The sequence below is a fragment of the Eretmochelys imbricata genome, chromosome 8, assembly GCF_965152235.1.
Source record: "Eretmochelys imbricata isolate rEreImb1 chromosome 8, rEreImb1.hap1, whole genome shotgun sequence".
Taxonomy (NCBI): domain Eukaryota; kingdom Metazoa; phylum Chordata; order Testudines; family Cheloniidae; genus Eretmochelys; species Eretmochelys imbricata.
In genome coordinates this window covers 74248747-74269804 of record NC_135579.1, presented here as the reverse complement: position 1 = coordinate 74269804, position 21058 = coordinate 74248747, and the positions used below count along the sequence as shown (strand labels likewise).

Sequence of the window (21058 nt, the reverse complement as noted above, 5' to 3'; positions counted from 1 at the left end):
CTAGGCTCCTCCCTAGTGTCCCCATCACATCTGCAGGGAAGCTAAAGGCTACCAGCAACTCAGTTTACGGGGATTAACAGAAGCAGTTTTAAGTTGCAGGCTTTTGAAAACAGGGGGAATTTTATTTACTTGACTTTCATCAAATGTGAAGCACAAGGCCAAACCATCTGTGGCTTCCCCTGGGTGAGCGGGGAGAAGCTAGGCCACATAGACCCATGGTTCAGAGCCTTAAACCAAAATGACACTAGCTCCCCTCCCCCCAGAATTGTTATGTTTGTGTCATCCACGTATCTCTTCCAAGACGGCTGTTTTTCCAGTTTTCGGAGTAACAGCCGTGTTAGTCTGTATCCACAAAAAGAACAGGAGTCCTTGTGGCACCTTAGCGACTAACAAATTTATTAGAGCATAAGCTTTCATGGGCTACAGCCCACTTCATTGGATGCATAGAATGGAACATATAGTTATATATATATATATATAAGCTTATGCTCTAATACAATTGTTAGTCTCTAATGTGCCACAAGTACTCCTGTTCTTTTTGTTTTTCCAGCAGCCCTCTCTTCCTGGGGCTGATCGCTCCAACTTGGCATTTTTGAGTGGCTATGTGAAGTGTTCAGGCTCAGAGGGCCAGTCACTGGAGAGGAAGAGGATCTCTGTATCCTGTTGTGGCTAGTTTCACACGGTTACTTGTGATTTGGGGAGGCCGTGGATCAGTGGCACTCATCTCTTTTTACAGCCCTTCCTAATCCCCCTGTTATGTTCAGTCTGCTCTGGGTATATATATCCTTGTTGTTTGAAAAAACAGAGGGAGATAAATGTCACTGGCACCGTTCATCTCTAGCTTCTTGGAAGACCCTTGTTAAATGCTGTATGTTGCAATGCTGTACATAGGAGTCTTTTTTGAAACAGCATGAAAGCTTAAAAGCATATGCATGGAAAATCACTGAACCCCTAGCACCTGTTTGTGAGTTTCTTTCATCAAAGGAGATGACTTCTTTATTTGTAAAGGCATTTGCACATTACAGTCATTTGCATACAGTGTCTGCTATGCTTTGGGACATTGCATAAACTATATATAATAATGGTCACTGATTAATAGAGCTGTATTTTCTGGTTCTAAAGGACAGGTGGGAAAAGTTGTTTGAAATGTTCTTGGCCATTTGTAAATGTCATTGGCTATAGATTTTAATGACGTACTTGATTCTTGCCTTAATGTGTATCAAATAAAGTAATTAAGAAAGATATTAATACATTCAACCTTTTCTGAGTGCATACTAAACACAGCATCACAAAAAGGCCTATCTTACCTTCTGGCATAACTTAAAGAATCTAAATTTAATCAACTACGTTAAGCTCTAATGGAGGGAATGTATCTATATCTGCTAATTGAAAGTTCTGAAGGCTGGTTCATGTCAAAGCAGGGGGGGTGGAATTTCAAAATAATACTAATTAGCAGCTATCCTTCTAGATAACTGTTTCATTTTTGCAGTCTCTCATTTCAGATTCTCCACCATGAGACTCTCCCATATTAACCTAAAAGTAAATGTAAAAGCCTCTTTAATTAAAAAAAAAAACCTGTAAAATGCAAAATCATCAATAAAATATCTGCACATTTAAAAATTAACGATAGGTTTCAGAGTAGCAGCAGTGTTAGTCTGTATCTGCAAAAAGAAAAGGAGTACTTGTAGCACCTTAGAGACAAATTTATTTGAGCATAAGCTTTCGTGAGCTTATGCTCAAATAAATTTGTTAGTCTCTAAGGTGCCACAAGTACTCCTTTTTCTTTTAAAAATTAACAGGGTTTTAAACCCATCTGCAAAACAGCTCCTCCTCCATTTACTCGTCAAATCCTAAGGTCCATGATTCTGTCTTTTACCAAAACTTAGAAAACACTTCCGATATCTCTAGCACCTAAACAGGATGAGCTAGATTATCTCTGATCCTTACATGGGTGAACAAGATAGAGAAGATGCACAGAGCCTTCCTCCTATGGCCCTATCTATCTTGCCCTAAGGAATTTTAAGAAGAAATTCCCATTGGTATTACCAATATTTCTGCTGCATCAATGTTAGTTTCATTAGCCCTAGCATAGACAAGCACCTGGCAACTTCTTGTACTTTTAGCACAGTGTCAGTTATACCTCAGTAGCCCAGACTATAGGGCCAGACATAACTGCAAATTCTGCTAGTTCTCCCTGAGGAACAATCCACTCTATGCTTCACACTTGCCAGTAGAGTAGAGCTGAGCTGGCTGGCTGGCCATGAAGGAGTTGAAGACCATCTTCTTAAGGGGAGGTGCATTCCCTAGGAGATTTGAGAGGCATTAGACCAGATCATCAAGTCTGTCTGAGGTGCACTTCATGCTGGATTCAAGGTGTGTGGGTGATGGCACAACAAAGATGGCTTTGCATTCCTCGGGTCTGAGGGCAGCAGCATACGTTGGGCTGCTCTAACTTACTGACAATAGCCCCACAGGGGCTGTTATCCTGTTGAGGCTCATCAGAGTGCAAAGTGCTTCTGCCACAGGCCCTGTATCTTATGTCATATTACCAAAGAGGACAGTGTAGGTCTGGAATAGCTGGCTTTATGCAAAAGGAATCCTCCATTTACCTGTGTGACAGGGAGCAGTGCAAAAGGACATATTGGAGGCCGAGGACCTGGCCCAATGTAGCTCCCTCAGGCAAAATGCTCCCCAGAGCCCTTTCTGGGTCGGTGCAGTTCTGCATTAGGCTGTGCCTAAAACATTGTCTGGCCCACTAGCAGTTTTGCTGCTAAATGTTAGTGATGTTCGCAATCTTTTCAGAGGAAGTAAGGAATCCTGAACTTAAGTCTAATTAGGTCAGAAAAGAAAGGGAAAAAAATCTAAGTATTTTAAGAGCTCCATTCTGAATCCACTGATATCAGTGGGAGTTTTGCCAATGACTTTAGTGGGCAGAGAGCCTGGCAAATATGTTCTCACCATGTTTGGGGATCATAAATAGTCTGTTTTTGTTTTAAGAAGATTTGTCATTCACGTATAAGCTGACTCTGTAGGTCAAGAGCAGCCATTCTTTTTTCTATTGGCCAACACTACTGCCAGGAAACTCAACAATTTTTTTGTTCCTTAGACTGGTAGAGATACAGTAAACAACCATTAGGGTCATTTTCGTTGATCACTTACGTTCCCTTCTCACCTCTCTTTTGTCGAGAGGCTTTCTATGCAATAATTCCCAGTTTCAACCAGGGCTCACAATGAGGCAGGGAAAGTCATGCAATGGCACTCTTATAAGCTCTGCCCCACGTGAGTTGCCAAAATGAGATGCTACTATAGCTTATGCGGATGTATAAGATGATGATTGTTCTGTGAGCTCCACGGGCTACCTCAAGCTTAGTTCCCCTCAAGTGCTGCTTGAATGTGCCCACTGGCTCTGCTAGGCAACTTGGATTTGATTCCTTCTTGAGTGGTGAAAAAAATAGAAGTAGTGAGATTCTTCCAAATGCCACCCTCTCGTGGCACCAAAATGACACAGTAAATTGTGTAGCTCCATGATCTTCTGTCTCTTTTCTTACGTGAGGAATGAAATAGATAACAATGTTGGCATTTAAATCATCACTAGGCATCTGAGCTAATGCCTAAATGAGCTGAACGGGGCAGAGCTCAATAGCTCAGAGCTATCAGGTCTCTCTGCAGACTCAAGTAGATGTCTGGTCTTGGTTCACCTTTTTGAGATTTTCTTCACAACCGTAACAGCTAGATCCTTTTTTAAAAAAAAAAAACACCTAGTTCTCCAGAATCTCAGCTTTCGTTTTTTGTTAACAGCTTTAAAGAGGGGCAAGCATGCCACACCACCACCACATACTGGCCCAGTCTGAGCACTACTGGTAGCAGTGAGAAAGGCTGGAGCGAATAACTGCCCATACAGTTCACCCCACTAATTTGATTACACATATGTGGATAAAATCAAAATATTTTAGTATTTACAATTATAATGCTTCTTTGCATAAATTCAAAATGGAGTTATAAGTATAGAGAAAAGTATCTAAGTTGTAGGCCAGTATTGTTTTATTATACACTCTGAAACCCTTATTATACTTTGCAATTCTGAAGCATCTTCCACTTTAGAATCACTAAGCACTTTACAAACATTAAAATCACACTCTGAATATTTTTACCTACTATTGTTATTGGCTAAGTTTAGGATTATTGTTACTGAAATTTTTTTTCCCATCTTATTTCATGCATTTAACTGACTTGGGACACAGTCAGTTTCACTTCATTTTTTTGGGTATAGTTACAAGGGGACTATACGTTGCCCATGTGCATGTGCGTTAAGGGTCCCGTGGGCGTAGCACCTTTGCCCTTTAACCCCAAGCAGAGAATTGAAAGTGAGGTCCCTATTCACTAGGAATATAAATAATATTTCTACAATTAATGTAAGGGGGAATTAATTCCTGCACTGTAGCTGTAACACCACCTTAGGAAATACTCCTAGTGTGTGGAGTCCTCTCTGGCGTGCACACACACAGCCATCATAGCTAGCTGCATATCACCCTCCAGTGGTCAAGGCTTGCTGGGAGAAGGGAGGTTGTGGCCAAGATGTCCCTTTGTCCTGGCTAGCACCAGCTATTGAAATGGTTCACATGGGCCATTGCAGTTGTGGTGGAAATTTGGGCAGCCTTCAGAGCTACTCTAACCTGTGCTGTAGTAGAGTGGCTCCTAGCAGTGCTAGGACAGGGGAGACGCACTGCCTTTCCCTTCATTCTCTGGCTGGACTCAGCACTGGTGTAGGTGTGAAACAGGCCAAAGGGAGGATCCATTCTAGCCTGAATAAATTAATGTAACTCCATAGCTGTTCTGAGACTCATGAGATTACCGGATACAGAAATGTAACCAAGAAGAGAAGTTTAATACTTATCCTAGTAGTGACTACTACAGAGAGGGGAAACTGGTCAGTTCATGAGAGACTTAGGGCTCCTCTCAGTTTCAAACAACTTATGGAGTATTTTGTAAAACATTAGTGGATCAGAAGTAGGCAATTCCAACTATTATTCCAATTATTTATCAAGTTGGACTTTAGTCAGGATTACACTGACAACGCAAATCTAACTGTACCACACATTGAAGAAGCACTTCACAAGAGCATCTCTCTGTACAGAAAATCAAAAACAGTCAAATGAATATGAAAAGCACTGCATATTCTTTCATCAAATGGCAAAGATTTATTATGCTATGGAAAGTATAGGCACATAAGCTCAGAAATACATCATGCCAGAGAAGTGCATCTATATTTTTTTACTGTAAATGAACAAAGTGAACACTTTTATATTCTGAATAATTTATATTTTTTCCATAGCCTCTGATGTTAGTGTGTTCAGATTTGCTGAGTTCTTTAGAAATTCTTACATAGTCATTGTGGGTTATTTGGTAGAGACATGGCAATTTAAGAAGTGACAGCTTTGCTGAGCTGTGTGGCTTTTAGAACAAATTACATCCTTCAGTTGCTCTACATAGAGATCAGAAGTGTTTTTAAAACAATACCTAATGAAGAGGTTCTTATAAAAAGAGTGCCACTTTGAGAAATAGGCTTCGCATGACATTGCAAAGCACAGCCCACCATGTTACTTGAAGCAGGGCCCCAATTCTGCAGTGAGCTCCATTGCAAGATAGAGGCCTAAGGGTGAGATCCACAAAGGAACTTAGGCATTGCAACACTGCCTAGAAAATCACAGAAACAACACTGCGATCCAGAAAGCCTGAGTTAGGTGCCTAAGGCTCCCTATACAATGAATGGGGAGAGATAGGCACCTTAGGTGGAGATCCACAAAGCCCACATGCTAGGTGGGAAGCCGCCTAAATTAGCTTATAGGAGATGCCAACAACAGGGGTGTGTGTAAGCCCTGGCCCTCTATTGGAAATAGGCACCTGAGTCTGGGCTGCATGGAGGCACCTAGCTTTGCTTGTGATCCATGAACTGAGGGAAGATAGCCGCACCCAAGCTAGGTACTTGGCTGCCTAGTTGCATGCAAGACCCAAAACAAAACATCCAGAGAGGGAAAGAGGTAGGGTTGCCAGGTGTCCGGTTTTCAGCCGGAATGCCTGGTTGAAAAGGGACCTGGTGGCTCCAGTCAGCGCTGCCGACTGGGCTGTTAAAAGTCTGTCAGTGGCACAGTGGGGCCCCGGGCTAAGGCAGGCCCCCTGCCTGTCCTGGCTCTGCACGGCTCCCAGAAGTGGCCTCCAGGGCCCTGCAGCCCTTAGGCGCATGGACAGCCAGGGAGGCTCCGCACACTGCTCCCAGCCCCAGCACTGGCTCCACAGCTCCCATTGGCTAGGAACTATGACCAATGGGAGCTGCGGGGGCAGCACAGCAGGTACGAGGGCAGTGCGCAGAGCCTCCCTGGCCGCCCATGTGCCTGGGGGCCGCAGGGACCTGGCGGCTGCTTCTGGGAGCCACCTGAGGTAAGCGCCGCCTGGAGCCTGCACCCTGAACCCCTTTGCAAGCTCTTGCCCCAGCCCTGAGCCACCTCCTGCACCCAAACTCCCTACCAGAGCTCACACCCCCTCCAACACCCCAAACCCCCTCCCACACACCAACCCCCTGCCCCAGCCTGGAGTCCCCTCCTGGACCCAAACTCCTTCCCGGAGCCTGCACCCTGGACCGCACCCCCCCAACACCCTGCCCCAGCCCTGATCCCTCTCCCGCACCCCAAACCTCTCATCCCTGGCCCCACCCCAGAGCCCTCTTCCAAACCCCTCATTTACTGATTTCCTCTACTCTCTTTCAATTATAGTAATCTTAGATATTTCTTGTAAATATAGTAGAAAAATGTTCAGCATTCAGTTAACATGTCCCTTTAAGATTCTTAAATTAAATAATCAATAAACAAATTACACTTAATATACCTGTGTTTGGAGTAGAATTATCTGGGGCCTTATCTTGCAAACCTTTACTCATCCTTACATGAAATAATAATCCCATTGATATCAACAGAATTACTTGCATAAGGACTATTTATGTGAGTAAGGGTTTGCAGGATTGGGCCTTTGGTTTTCTGAGCCAGATGTGTTTGTAAATCATCAGTTAGGCAGATTTAGTCATTAGTTCTTGATGAATTCATTGCATTTAGGGAATGTCTTAAGTGAAAGATTTTTCAAACTGAAAATGACTGGATAAAACAGAGATATGTCTCTCTCCAGTGATGCCAAATTATTTAAGTGCCAGGACAGTTTTCCCCATCTCTTCTTGAGGATGGACAGAGGTTTTTTTGTCTGTTTTCATGGGCCAAGGAGAAGCACACTTAAAGTTTACTGGTGGTGGGGAGGCTGGTTTGTTTAGTTTTTTAAAAAGGAGCTGGACGGTCATTTTCAAAGGTATAAAAAGGTAGCTAGGTGTCCAACTCCCCTTAAAAGTCAATAAGAATTGAGTGCCTAGCTCCCATTTGTGTTCTTGAAAACCTTCACCCTCGATCCACCTATCTCCCTGAAATCCTCTCTTGTATATTCTTCAAGTGTTTTGTCTAACCTAGTCAGGTGATTCCTTATGTTACCCCTGTGGTTATACTAAATAACCAGCATGTTGCTCAGTCCCTTCATTTGCAGATAAAGATGGCCTGAGGATCATGTGCAATTCAGCTACAGAAGTGTGTGGTATGATCCTGAGCACCTGCTGTTCCAGATGACTTCAGTAGTAGTTATAGGTGCTTGACACCTCTCAGGATCAGGCCTGGTGTGAGGATCCCTGTTTCTGGGAGGTTTGCAGACATTGCAGGACTTACAGATTTGGGCTCTGACCTCACAGTGTTTGAAATCATGCTGGAACTTACTGTTGTTGCTAACAACATGGTTCTAGCATGATTTCCCTAACTGGTTTGGATAGGGAGCTGTTCTTGAGAACAAATGTTAGCAAAACTTCATCTTGGCTAGGGGTGGATTGAGTTGCGTCTAGTACAGAAACAACAAGTGGCACCTTATAGACTAAGAGATTTATTTGGGCATAAGCTTTCGTGGGTAAAAAAAACACTTCTTCAGATGGTTTTTTACCCACGAAAGCTTATGCCCAAATAAATCTGTTAGTCTTCCACCGGACTCGTTGTTTTTGTATAGGCTAGCTACCCCCTGATACTAGTCTACTCCAGGTGTCCCTTCAGTTTCTGCCGAACTGAAGCTGTCATTTTAACAGCCCTTCTGGCTGTGAAGATAACCCTTTTAATGAGAGCTGGTGTGGTGCTGCCTGCCTAGAGCATTGCTGGAATATTGCAGGTCCTATTACAAAGGCTTCCCTTGCTCTACTGATCTCGAGACTGCATGACTCAGAATAAGAATGTTGAGTTTAAATGCCTGGGGCAGGGTTGCTTGGACTGCAAAGAAAATTATGATTCTCTTCTTTTAAGACAGTTCCTTTGTGCATGACAAAGGTAAGGAAGCTGTGCATAAGATATTTGAATGATCTGGGAACACTTAAAGGGACACAACCAATCTAAACCACATGCTGCTGACTGAAAATGTGTTTTGTTTTGTTTTTTTATTGTTACAAGCAACACTTAAGATTGCTATTGCTGAAACAGCTGACAGGAAAAAAGTTTCCCCTAGTTTCTTTACATTGTGCATTTGACAACACTTTGTGTATAGTCAGTTTCACTGCTTCCCCTTTAACACAGTTAGTCAAGCCATTACCCTGTTTGTGAGAGTCTTGGGAGAGAATCATTTTAAAAACAGGAAAATGTGATTGTAAAGAAACACCACCTGGCAGGAAGCCTCAGTGTTTGAAACTGACTGAATTTCAAGTTCAGCGTTCCTTCAAGAAAACAAACATATTTGTTTGTCTATTACTATTATAAATATATGTTTTCAGACATAAAAGTTTCAAAGACTTTTTGGTAGGTAGGAGTTTTGCATGTTGAGCCCTAGGTGACTCCTCTGCACTGAAGTCTAAGCCCAGAAGCAAGAAAATTCTGAGGGGCTCTTTTCCCTTGTATTATATCCATTGTTGCCTTTGTCCCATAAACTTTGCTAAGTAAATGATCTGTGCCTGTCAAAGCTGCTTCAAGCACCTGTCCACATTGCCTCATAAGACCCCTGGGCTAATCCTGCTCCTTAGCAACAGAAAATCACAAAGAACAAGAATCCTAGAGGCTTCAAAGTCCTCTACTGCCATCTTCAGCCCCAAAGATTTTAGGCATTATCTTTGCACTGCAGTTGGGAACAGGCCTCCCAGCTAGGGTTGCCAACTTTCGTATTGCAGAAAACTGAACACCCTTGTTCTGCCCCTTCCTGAGGCCACGCCCCTTCCCCGTCCCTTCTCCAAGGCTCCACTGCTGCTCGCTCCATCCCCTCTTCCACTGTTGCTCACTCTCCCCGGCTCTCGCTCATTTTCACTGGGCTGGGTAGGGGTGTGGAAGAGGATGAGGGCTCCAGGGTGGGCCCAGAAATGAGGGGTTTGGTGTGTGGGAGGGGGCTCTAGACTGGGGCAGTGGGATAGGGTGTGGGAGACGGTACAGACTCTGGGCTGGGGGTTCAGGCTCTGAAGTGGGGCCAGAAATGAGGGGTTTGGGGCAGGCTCTGGGCTCAGGCATGGGGTTGGCGGACAGGGGGGTGAAGGCTCCAGCTGGGGGTGCAGGCTCTGGTGTGGGGCCGGGGCTGAGGGTTTCAAAGTGCAGGAGGGGGTGCGAGTTCTGGGAGGGAGTTTGCGTGTGAGAGGGGGTTTAGGGCACTGGCTCCAGGCCACACTTACCTCTCAGAAGCGTCCAGCGTTTCCCTCCGGCTCCTCTGAAGAGGCGCAGCTTGTTGCACTGCCCCCATCTGGAGCCCATGGTTCCTGGCCAATGGGAGCTGTGGAGCTGGTGCTTGGGTTGGGAACAGTGCACAGAGCCCCTGTGGCCACACCTCTGCCTAGGAGCTGGAGGAAAATGCTGGCCGCTTCTAGGAGCCATGCAGAGCCAGGGCAGGCAGGGAGCCTGTCTTAGCCCCGCTGACCAGAGCTGCCAGGATCCCTTTTCAACTGGGCGTTCTGGTCAAAAACCGGACGCCCGGCAACCCTACTTCCAGCCTGCCCAGGTATACAGGCATGTGCTAGTGGGGCTCGAGCTAAAAATAGCAATATCTAACTACCTTGTCAGTAGGCAAGAACAAGGTTCTCAGATCTGACGCCATTAGGAAAAAAAGAAAAAGTGTTTCCCATAAATCAGCTACTTCACATGCATCCTACAACATACAGAGGCTAGATATATTCTGACATACACACATAGGTCTGACCTGAAGAACAGCTCTGTTAGCTTGAAAGCTTGTCTCTTTCACCAACAGAAGTTGATCCCATAGAAGATATTACTTTACCCACCTTATCTCATCCACACACACAATGCTCTACAGAAAGGGGGGTAATGGGCGCTCTGACAGACATTTAACTATAACATTGCAAATCACAGTACTAATACATATAATTACCTTTTGATTTCCGAGAGGTAGCTGCTGCCTTTTTGGGGACACATTTATTCCCTCAGGGCCAAGTCCTGATTCTGTTAAAGTCAAGGACAAAATGGCTGTTGACTTGAGTGGGAACAGCATTGGGCCTTCTGGGTATGAGATAATTCTATTTCATACACCTTCTCTGCAGGTCTGGCCTCAAGAAAAATGGCACCCTGGATGAACTTGTATTTTGGTGCCCCTGGCCCCAGTGGGCTCCCAGGCTCCCCACCACCCCTTGCACCTCTAACACCTGCATCCCCCTCCTGGACCCATGAGGGGAAATGGAGCTGGATGAATAGAGGAGATGGCATTGCTGCCCACTTCCCCCTTTGAACGTTGCTGCTCTGTGCACCCTTGGGGTTGGGGGAGCGAAGTCAGAGCTCCCCTCCTCCAGGTCACTTTGCTCTCCCCTTACGCAGCCCAGATGGGGAGAGAGCAGCAGCTCCTGGTGCTCGCCTCACAGCACAGACTACGTGGGGAAAGTGACCTGGATGTATGGAGTGCTTGGTGGTGTTCCTTGATCCTCCCGCACCACAGCCCCTTGGGGGGGCATGGAGGAATATGTGTGTGTGGGGGGAGGAGCAGTGTCTGTGTGTCACCACTCCCACCCATGTTCCTCCCCTGGGAGGAAGCAGGTAGAAATCTGGATTTCCCCTCCACCCCCGACCAGCTGGGAGCAGTTTCTGACTCTACACTGGCAGTGCACACCTCTGGACAGCTCACCCCTTCACCATGGTGCCCCTGGGCAGTCGCCCAGGTGGCCCACCCCTAAGGCCGACCCTACTTCTCTGCCTGAATGTTGTTGGGTATGTACAGAATGTGATCACCACATGTCAGAACCCTCATTCAGTGTTTATTCTGTAGTGTGTATGTTATGGAATATGAAACAATATTGAAAATACTGGAGATATCCTTAGTATTGAATAAAAGCAGGCTTACCCTACCCTCATACGCAGACATGCCAATGTGATCAGTGGAGACAGTGAAGTCCAGTGCATGCTGGGACTTTTCAGCATGACTGGGAAGTAGGTACCACAGGGCTACATTGCCAGTGCAAGTAAATACCCACTGAGTCAGAATTAGCTTTTGTGGCGCCCCTGTTCACTTTCTGAAAGCCCCATAAGGGCTATTTTTAAGGAGGCAGAATAGCTGCACTGGAATTGTGCTGTCAAGGCATTAGTGAGGGCTAGGATCCACTGTGGAGACATAAGGCCTCTGGCACATATCGAGGTATTTTTGTGTCTTGTGGGCTAAACTCCTTCCCATTTCCACAAGGGAGCAAATCCTTCTACCCCACTCCACCTTTCTCAGTGAGAACTACATCTTGGAGTTTGGAGTCTCCTCCTACGCTGGACATTCATTCTCAGACAGAAACTTGTGGCCTGAAGTCAAAGAAGAATTCTCTGTACAAATACATGACAAAAGGATCACCAAGGTATTATGGGCTCCGGACCTTTCCTATATTGTCCTGTTAAACACTGACAGTTTGATTCATTCCCAGTGACGTCAAGGAATGAAATCTTGGTCCCACTGAAGTCAACAGTAGTTATGCATTGACTTCAGTGGGGTGATTTCCTGCAATATGACTACTCACAGAGTAAGTTATTACTCTGCATGAGGAAGGTGGCAGAAGTTGGCCCTGATGTTGCAATCTGTTTTTTCCATTATGTACTTTAGGAATGAGAGAGAGAAGCAGAATAGAGAAGCAGAATAGACTAAAAGGTCTTGGTTTTCCTCTCTCACAGACTGCTGCAAGACAAACTCTACTGACTTCAGTGGAGTTGTTCCTGATTCACATCAGTCTGAAATCAGAATCAGGTCCCGAGTGCAGCTTCCCCTGCTTTTCTCACAAATAGCTTAGTATGACCGAGAAATCTCAAGGGAAGGGGGATATACTTACCTCAGCTGAAATAAAGGAACTGTTTAGAGAGAGAAATTTGATAACTGAGGATAAAAAAAATTAAGTGATTGAACCTAAGAACAAATCATGTCATGGCCCTAGCTAAATCTAAGGAGCCTCACCTATGTAAGCAGTTTAATAGAACAGGCAGGATTAATTTATTTTGTGTTGCTCTTATTCAGGGATAATTTTTCCTAGACTATAAAATAAGCTTTTTTTAAAAAACAAAACAAAAACCAACTGAGTGATTTTAAAAAATCAATACCGTATTTGCTTGTGTTAGTACCCAGCAGGATAAACTGAAATTTGGTGAGGCTATTCCAAATAAAAATGTCAACAAGTATAATTTCTAGGATGTGATGGCATGATCATTGTGTCTTTGAGTATTTTCAGAATGCTTATCACATCATTTTTGAAGATCAGTTGATACAGTTGAGAGCTGTATTAAATGCCCAAGTATGTCCAAAACAAAATATAAAGTCTCTAATTAAAGGGACACAATGATTAAAAACTGTATATCCCAAAAAATGAATGTACATACCTGTTTTTTTAACAAAACTCAGCTTGGACAGTGAAACCGAGCAGTTTCCTTTTTGTTGGTAGTTTCAGTTTCTGTTACCCATGCACAAACACAATGCTGCAAAGTTTGGGATGCAGACACGGCAGGGAGTATTTATAGTCAACCCAATAACTTATTTCATTGAAAGAAATATATACCTCTCCCACAAATATTCCCATTAGTTATAGCTTCTGTATAGAATGTAACTTTGGAGCCTCAAGTGACTGGAAAATAGCCCTTAGAAATATTGTTTAAAGGTTCTCTCTCTAATACTGCAGAGCAAGCCCCTGTAAAAAACATTAGTCATTCTGAATTACGGTCTTGGGAGGGATTTAAAGCCTGGTCTATATTTCAAACTTATACTGAAGGAACCGGTTCTTCAGATTTTGGCAGCTCATTGTGCACAGGTAGAAAAAGAGGATTGTTTAGGGCAAGTGAAGAGAGCAGGCATATACAAAACATTAAATAAGCTATCGCATCACTTCAAAACACTCCTATTATAAAGGTATTGACTATGTTTAGTTAGTATCATATTGAGGGTCTAATATTAATCTCCTCTCTTGGTTAGTTAATACCAAACAATTAAAATTAGATATTTATTTTAAAACCCTCCAGTACTAAGTAATGACAAAGTTCCAGTCATTTGATATGAGAGAGGAGTTCCATTACAAAGTGGGTCAATGAGAACAAACTGAGAAGGCTGCTCTAATGAGACTGGGCTTTGAAATCCCTGGAGACTGCTCCTCTTTTATTTTATTTTTTTTCCTAAACTTGCAGTCTTTTCCAAACACTCTGCTCCTGGTGTTGGGACCTGTTTGGCCCAGCTGCCACTCACTGAAACCCCTGTGCCAGGTTGCAATCCCTGGAGCAGGGAGCCAAGCCCAGCCTCGCGGGACGGGAGTCACTGCTGCAAGGTGAGTGTGGGGCAGATTCACCTTCCAACTACCCCCAGGGCACCAGGTTTGCCTAGCCCAGGGATGGGTTAGTACGGCCCTGGACATGGCAACCCATCTAGCACCTTCTCACAACCCACTAGTGAGTCAGGACCCATTATTTGGGAAACACTGTTTAAAGTATTCTCTTTTCCTATTCCCCTTTCCATACACATTCCCTCACGTGGGGCTGGTAGACAATGGGGAATAGACATATACTTTTCATGATGGGATCACCTGTATTAATAACTACCCAGAAGCAAGAGTATGCTTGTATAGCATTGTCACAGCTGCCTAGGGGTTCATGGGTTCTACGCTTTATTTTTATGCTTTAGAATTTATCAGAGAATTCTCTATTTTCTATAGAATGTTTTAAACCAAGCCACTGAATTTTACATCATGGATCTAATTTTCTGATAAGTGTTATGGCGTGGTTAAAAATGATGCAGAAAGGACGACATTCTCTGATAAATGATATATGTGGTTTAAACTAACTTTTGTAGAACCCTGGTGGTTTAACATCTGTCAGTTTTATAGCATTTTTCCATCAGGACAAAATGTGCTGAAATTGCATGTGATACAATGAGTAAACTTAACTTCGACGTCTGATCCTACAAATCTTTATTCACTTGAAGGTTCTGCTCACAGGACTATTCACCTGCAATTACTCCATGGAGACTACCATAGAAGTTTGGGCCTTAAGTTATTTTCAGCACTGACATGACACCGTTAAAATAAACAGATATTAATGTTGGGTGCGTCACATGTGGAATTTTAAAGATGAATGTTTTACAATAGCATTCAATGAACAGCAAAGAAGTGTCTAAGAAATCAGAGACACTAAGAGGACATCAGCAAGCTAACTTATCAGAGATTAAAGAAGTCAGGTATATGTTTAACATCAGAATTAAACGAAATAAATGGTGATATTTAAATTCTTTGATGTTGCCCAGGTAAGCAATAGTACATCTGTATTTGTACCTGAAGAGATATATTACAGTGCAAGATCTTTGTTGGTTTCTGTTAGACATGTTATCTTATTTTAGTTAAACAATTCCAAGTGTACATAAGTAAATAAGTTCTATAATAATAGGTATGTTTCTTTTGACCAAAAGTGTAGTTTTACTCTGAAAGTGACTCTGTGGCATTGGAGAATTGTATGTTTATTATTGCTCAGTGACTTATAGGTCAATGTGCTCTATTTACAAGTAAAAATTATGACTTTTCTGTCTGTGCCAAGCTGTGTCTGACTTTTGCAACAGTAAAAGATTTGGCAGGACAAATTCTTCCCTCAGTTACACCTGTGAAACTTGATGGAAATCTAGCTTGCTATCCCATAGCTATGTTGTCTCTATTTTACTAACAAGTGTTTTGTTTTGTTTTTTTTTAAAAAAAGGCAAAATCCTATTTTGGTCAACACAGTAAGCACTTGTGGCTCTGACTACACACAGGGAGAAGATCTGTTTGGTAGGAAGTGCTCTTGCTCCAGAGTGCAACTGCACTTAGAGATTTAAAGACCTGCAGTTGGTCCTGATCAAAGCTGCCTCTTGGTTATATCAGAAATAGTTATATTAGCACAGTCAGACGACTGGAAGAAGGTGGTACTTCATCCTTAGCAATGATCATATTTCTAAAGAATGCCCCAAGAGCTGCGAGATTAAAGCTGCCTCTTGGTTATATCAGAAATAGTTATATTAGCACAGTCAGATGACTGGAAGAAGGTGGTACTTCATCCTTAGCAATGATCATATTTCTAAAGAATGCCCCAAGAGCTGCGAGATTAATCAGTCAGCAAACAGAGTTGTCATTTTGTTCTCTATCAGGTGGAAATCCTTGATTGGAAGACAAAGCAACAGCTGTGCTTTCTGGATAAGGTAAATGATAATATTGTTAAAATGGCAGGTGACCGTTTTTAATTTTCTGTAAGTAAATGGAGTGCTTGTGAAAGGAGATGGAAAACCCTTCCTCCTCCACTGGAGACAACAGCCTAGACAGCGGCAGAGCAAACTTGCCCACGTTGCCTTACAAATTCCCTCAACCCCCTTCTGGAAGGACCAGAGTGCAGGGAGCACTTCCAACTTCATTCGTATTCAACCTCTCAGCTGAGGGGGTCTACGAGGGTGCCAGTTTAGTACCAGTTGTGAAGTGACCCTAGAGAGATTTCACATAAGCCGCAAAACTATCATCATGTTGTAATAACTTTGGTCATTATTAACGTGGATGGATTTGCAACATGAGCTAGAGATTAAATGCTCCCTTTTCCTATTACGAGTGGCTTGAGCTGTCCATACTAGAAATAGAATTTTTTGGCCATGTTTCGGAAAGTTAAAGGAATGCTGTCAACTTGAAAAATCACATTTCCACCTGCACATTTTTTTTGTACCTACTGATCATCTTCCAATACAAATGAACAGTATTTTTTGTTGCCTAGGTGGAACCATGTGCCACGATTAGTGATATCAGATTGATGTTCCATAAATCATGTAAGTATAATATTTTCAAAGAAACATACTAAGGGTACAAATCACATCAGAATATCCAGTACATAAATATTTAAGATAAAATTATATAGTTTGATGGAGCATGTGATACACACATTAACGCAAATAATCAGCAACTGAACACTAATGTAGCTGACATTTAAAATAATTTTTCATTAGCTGTCATCTCCTAATTCATGCAGATCTGTGCTTTGACCTGTAACTTGTTTTATTGTTTGTTATAAAAAAACAACAACAAGAAGTCATAAAAATCTCCAACCAGAAACTTCTTCTCTCATTCAGTTGCAGTCATTACAACAGTGGATAATCCAAAAACAAATACTGTGGATAATTTTGTTTTCTAATTTGTCTTGCAGATCCCAAGTGGTATCCAGCAAGGCAGTCAATAAGACTTGATCCCAGTAAGTACCAGTTGAGCCTAGAGTAATAAGGCTATGAACATAGTGCTTGCATAGAGGGGTGCCACATCTTGCCCTCTCTGCTGGTATTATCTGCTATAAGTGGGAGTTTTGCTGAACTAGTTAACATTATGAAGGACTTTACAAAAAGGAGCCCACACAAGCTGAATTCTTTGAACATTTATTGCTCAGAGTCCCACAGATGGGTCTGGTGACAATACCCACTGTTTAGTTAACTTGGGAGTTTGCACATTGTTTTAATTTGTTTTCAACTGTTGAGCACTTGTCCTTCAATGGAAGCAGCATATAATCTATATATTACCTGCACCTAACTGCAATGAGATGGACCCCAAAGTGGTGCTCGTCTGTGAAAAGTCTGAAGGGTTATGTGCTAGTGTTGTTAATTCACATTAATTTCGTTTTATCGCAGGTGGACATTACAGTTTTCTCATGTGATAAGATAATGCAAAATGAATTAATGGGAATATAGGATCTACAGACTTAGCTGGTGCCAAATGGCTGATTCAGTTAATTTAGTCACAGGTATTTCTGGTAGAAAACTCTTGTCGCATGGCATTGGTGCACAAGGGAAAGCATAACTGGAGGAAAAAATGTTAATTCTCCATAGTTATTCAAATACAATGTAGCACCTTTTCCCCCCTGCTAGTAAGCATACAGTTGTTTACACAATCCCTTTAAATGATTATGCTAGTAAAGATTAACACACTGTGTTGGGATCAGTCCCTGGGAAAATATGTGCTTGAGTGGCTTTGTTTCCTTCCTTTCCTTACGTTATCAGGCCCCATCCAGTGGCTTATGCTGGGAAAGTGGTCACTGGGAAACAACTGGAACTATCGGGATTCCCCTAAATGCAGGCACTTGCCACCAGCCCAAAGCAGGCATGTGTCTCATAGGTCAAACGTCCGAAATGGAAAGATGTCAGTTAAAAAAAGAGCTTGAAAAAGAGTTGAATATAAATTGCATTCTACTATGCAGAGAGGGAGAGATCCTGGTCTGCTCCATACCTCCTGCCTAGGACCAAAACCCTGTGGAACGACCACATATCCATTGGACTGAAGTGGAAGGCCACAAAGAGATTACAGAGGGGCACTCTTCAACCTCTTGCATGGATGAGGAATGAGAAGGGGACTGGTTAGTGGGTCCATGATCTATGTAAATTCTCTCTCCCTACAGAGAGAGCAGTTACACACCCCCAGTAGTGTCTACCCGTTTTCTGTAATGGAATATGCTACTGCAAAGCAGGGGATGAGGATTCAATTGATGGTGTGTTGGTTTCAATGGTCTTCCGTGGGTGCATAGCAAATTCACTCCTATATTTTTTCCTATTGTTTTGTATGCAAATATAAGGAAACAGAAGCACACTGCATTTGTTTTATCAAATGGCACCCTCTTACCTAAGACTCTCGTAAAAGCATGTGTCAGGCCAAAGAATCCCACAGATTGGTCTAAACAGACTAAAGGGTTTCTTTAGGGTTAATATGGTACCAGAGTTTACTTTAATTTCACTGTGATGTGTATAACTACTTCTTCTTCTCAGAAGGAAAATCCTTGAGAGATGAGGAAATCCTGCAGCATCTCCCAGTTGGCACAACCGCTACACTATATTTTAAAGATTTAGGGCCACAAATAGGATGGACTATGGTGAGCTATGCTGCAAGCCTGAGACATTTTAATTAATGCTTCTCCTTAATTAATTCTTGCATCACTTTCTCTCTGCATTTATTTAGAATGTCCATGCGCTGCCTGGTCTGACAGCAGATGTAGACAGTGGAGCTTCATATTCAGTGACTCTAATCTTAAGAAGCATTTAACCAGAGAACTCAAAAAAAGTACATCATGAAATCCTGACAATGCACCCCATGGAAAAGCAGCAGTGATCGCCTTGCAACATGGTAGCCTGGCACCCAGGAACTAAGTGACTATGTAACTTCTGTTCCTTGGGCTGTCGGAGATCAGGCTCATCCTGTTGTCCTGGCAATCAATCCTGCAAAGACATATGAGTGACTTTACTCATGTCAGTCAATTTCATTGACTTCAATGGGTCTACTCATGAGAGTAAAGTTACTCACATGCATGTTTACAGTTCAGGTCCTGGGACACTAATGACAGCTGGTCATTTCAGTGGCAGCATGAATTCAGTTTCATTTTGGTGAATAGTTTTGGCTGAATAAACACTGAAAACAAACATTTTGAAACTCAAAGTTTGCTTTGAAACTATCAAAAGAAACCATTTCAACATTGTGTTTTGAATCAACATTTAATTTAGAAACCAAGTGTCGCTTCAAATAGACCTTCACACTCTTTCATTTGACCCAAACAAATTTTTTTTCTTTTTAGTTTTTCATTTTGTCAAGAAAGAACATCACAAAAAATCATTTCTGGTTTGAAACTACCCGAATATTTTTTTGGTTCAGCCACCAAACTGAAAAATCAGTTATTCATTCAGCTCTAACATTAACAGAAATTGAAAACATCAAACGTTTTCTGCCCTCTTAATTCAGAGAAAAGTTCCATTGTGGCAGCATTAGCCTGTAGCATTGACTAGGTGGTAAAATAAATGGTGGCTCTGAAATGAGGTGGACAACTGTCCCTGCACAAAGCCTTCTGTGATTCCACAACACACATATTGTCCTTTTAGTTTTAGTTTAAATGTCACAGCATGAAGGTAAAGTTAGACAGCAATTTGAAAACATATTTTTAGTTAACATAATTAATATAATCTTATTAATGACAAATAGCAAAGACAAAAGTAATAAACCCCCCTATAATTTTAAATAATCACTTTTTATTGAGTATAAATCTTCCGATTATCACACTGGAGCCTATGTTAGAAAAAGACGACTACCAAGTAATCCTAAATGCAGTAAGATGATCAGAACAAATAATTACAATATGAGCAGGTTATCAGATCAAGATGCTTTCATATCAATGTACAGTGAAATATCACAGCATATCAAAACATGATAATGTAAATTAAAGCATAGACCCTACCACATGATTGTCCTGTGAAACATCTAGACCCTCCCTCACCCTGCCCTCGTTCATCTTATTCAGACATAACCTAAGACAAACTTTAGCTTTAGCAAGTTTAAAGAAAAAATGTCTTCCCATCTACAGTCAATTTAACCTTTGCCAGGAAGACTGCTGATGCAATTACATCATATAATATCACTAATACCTCAACACATTTTCTGGACATATGAGTAGCTCTAACTATATCAGAAAAAAGTGGTGGTTTTTTGTTACATAAGTACAGTACATTTCCCTTATTTCTCCATAATTCAGACATGAACCTACTTTAGTTATGGAAGCAAAAGTAATTATAAAAATTGAGGTCAAGTTAAAGTGATGCTCGTATGAAGTATTTCTATTTTAAACAAAATTGACTCATTAGAAACTAGTTTCTTGCCCCCCCCCCACCTTTTTTTTGGAGAAATTCTTTAACAGCATTCTTTTTAACCTACAGTCAAAAAGTAGTTTTATAGGATACCAAGATGAAAAATAAAGGCTAACGTTATATAAATATAATTTGCATGCACATTTATCACAACTGTATGTGCTCCCATGTTAATTGCAAATAACTTGTCACCTGTGCATGTAAATACTTAAGTTGGATGCCATTACTGCAAATGCAAGTGCACATTATATGTATGCATTTCTAACAATCTCAGTCTCTAATTCCAAATGTTGTCATGCCAAAAAAACCCACAAAAACACACCTCCATTCTGGATTGGTGGAGGAATTTACTAATCACAAAATGAAAACAAAGCACTGCCACTGATCTGATCTGTCTAATTATTCTCTCTCTCTCTCTCTCTTTTTTTTTTTTTTTTTTGGGGCAGGTATTTTTGACAGAATATGCAGGTCCATTGTTCATCTATTTTCTGTTTTATTTCCGCATGCCTTTTGTCTATGGGCTGGATGACAAGATTACATCAAGCCCACATCCAGTGGTTAAGTAAGTTCTGTTATGAGCCTCAAGCAATATTTTTGTAAGCATCATATTTTTATTCCAAATTTCTTGCCACACTTGTTTCTGTAGCATTCTTAAATGCTTTTGTCTTGCTATTTCTAGCTTGGCATGTATCTGCCATTCTTTCCACTACATCAAAAGGTTGATTGAAACAATATTTGTTCATCGGTTCTCCCATGGGACTATGCCACTGAGGAATATTATTAAGGTAAATTGTGACAAAAATCTACCCACAGCCCTCCAGTAAATACAATCTGGCCACTCTCTGCACTGCTTCATTAGCACAGTGTTTTGGTGTGGCTTTTGTGGTAATGCACAACAGCTCTGATTATGTAA

General features: G+C 42.0%; 1 protein-coding gene across 1 annotated transcript in view; it reads left to right on the top strand.

Annotated features, from left to right (window-relative positions):
• Positions 1-21058, top strand: part of LOC144269577 (very-long-chain enoyl-CoA reductase-like) — a 41982-nt gene that overhangs the window by 7841 nt on the left and 13083 nt on the right. The window contains exons 2-7 of the mRNA XM_077825359.1: positions 15652-15702; positions 16260-16311; positions 16686-16730; positions 18286-18389; positions 20592-20707; positions 20825-20930. Of these exons, the coding sequence (XP_077681485.1) occupies positions 15652-15702; positions 16260-16311; positions 16686-16730; positions 18286-18389; positions 20592-20707; positions 20825-20930 (474 nt within the window). The remainder of the gene's footprint in view (positions 1-15651; positions 15703-16259; positions 16312-16685; positions 16731-18285; positions 18390-20591; positions 20708-20824; positions 20931-21058) is intronic.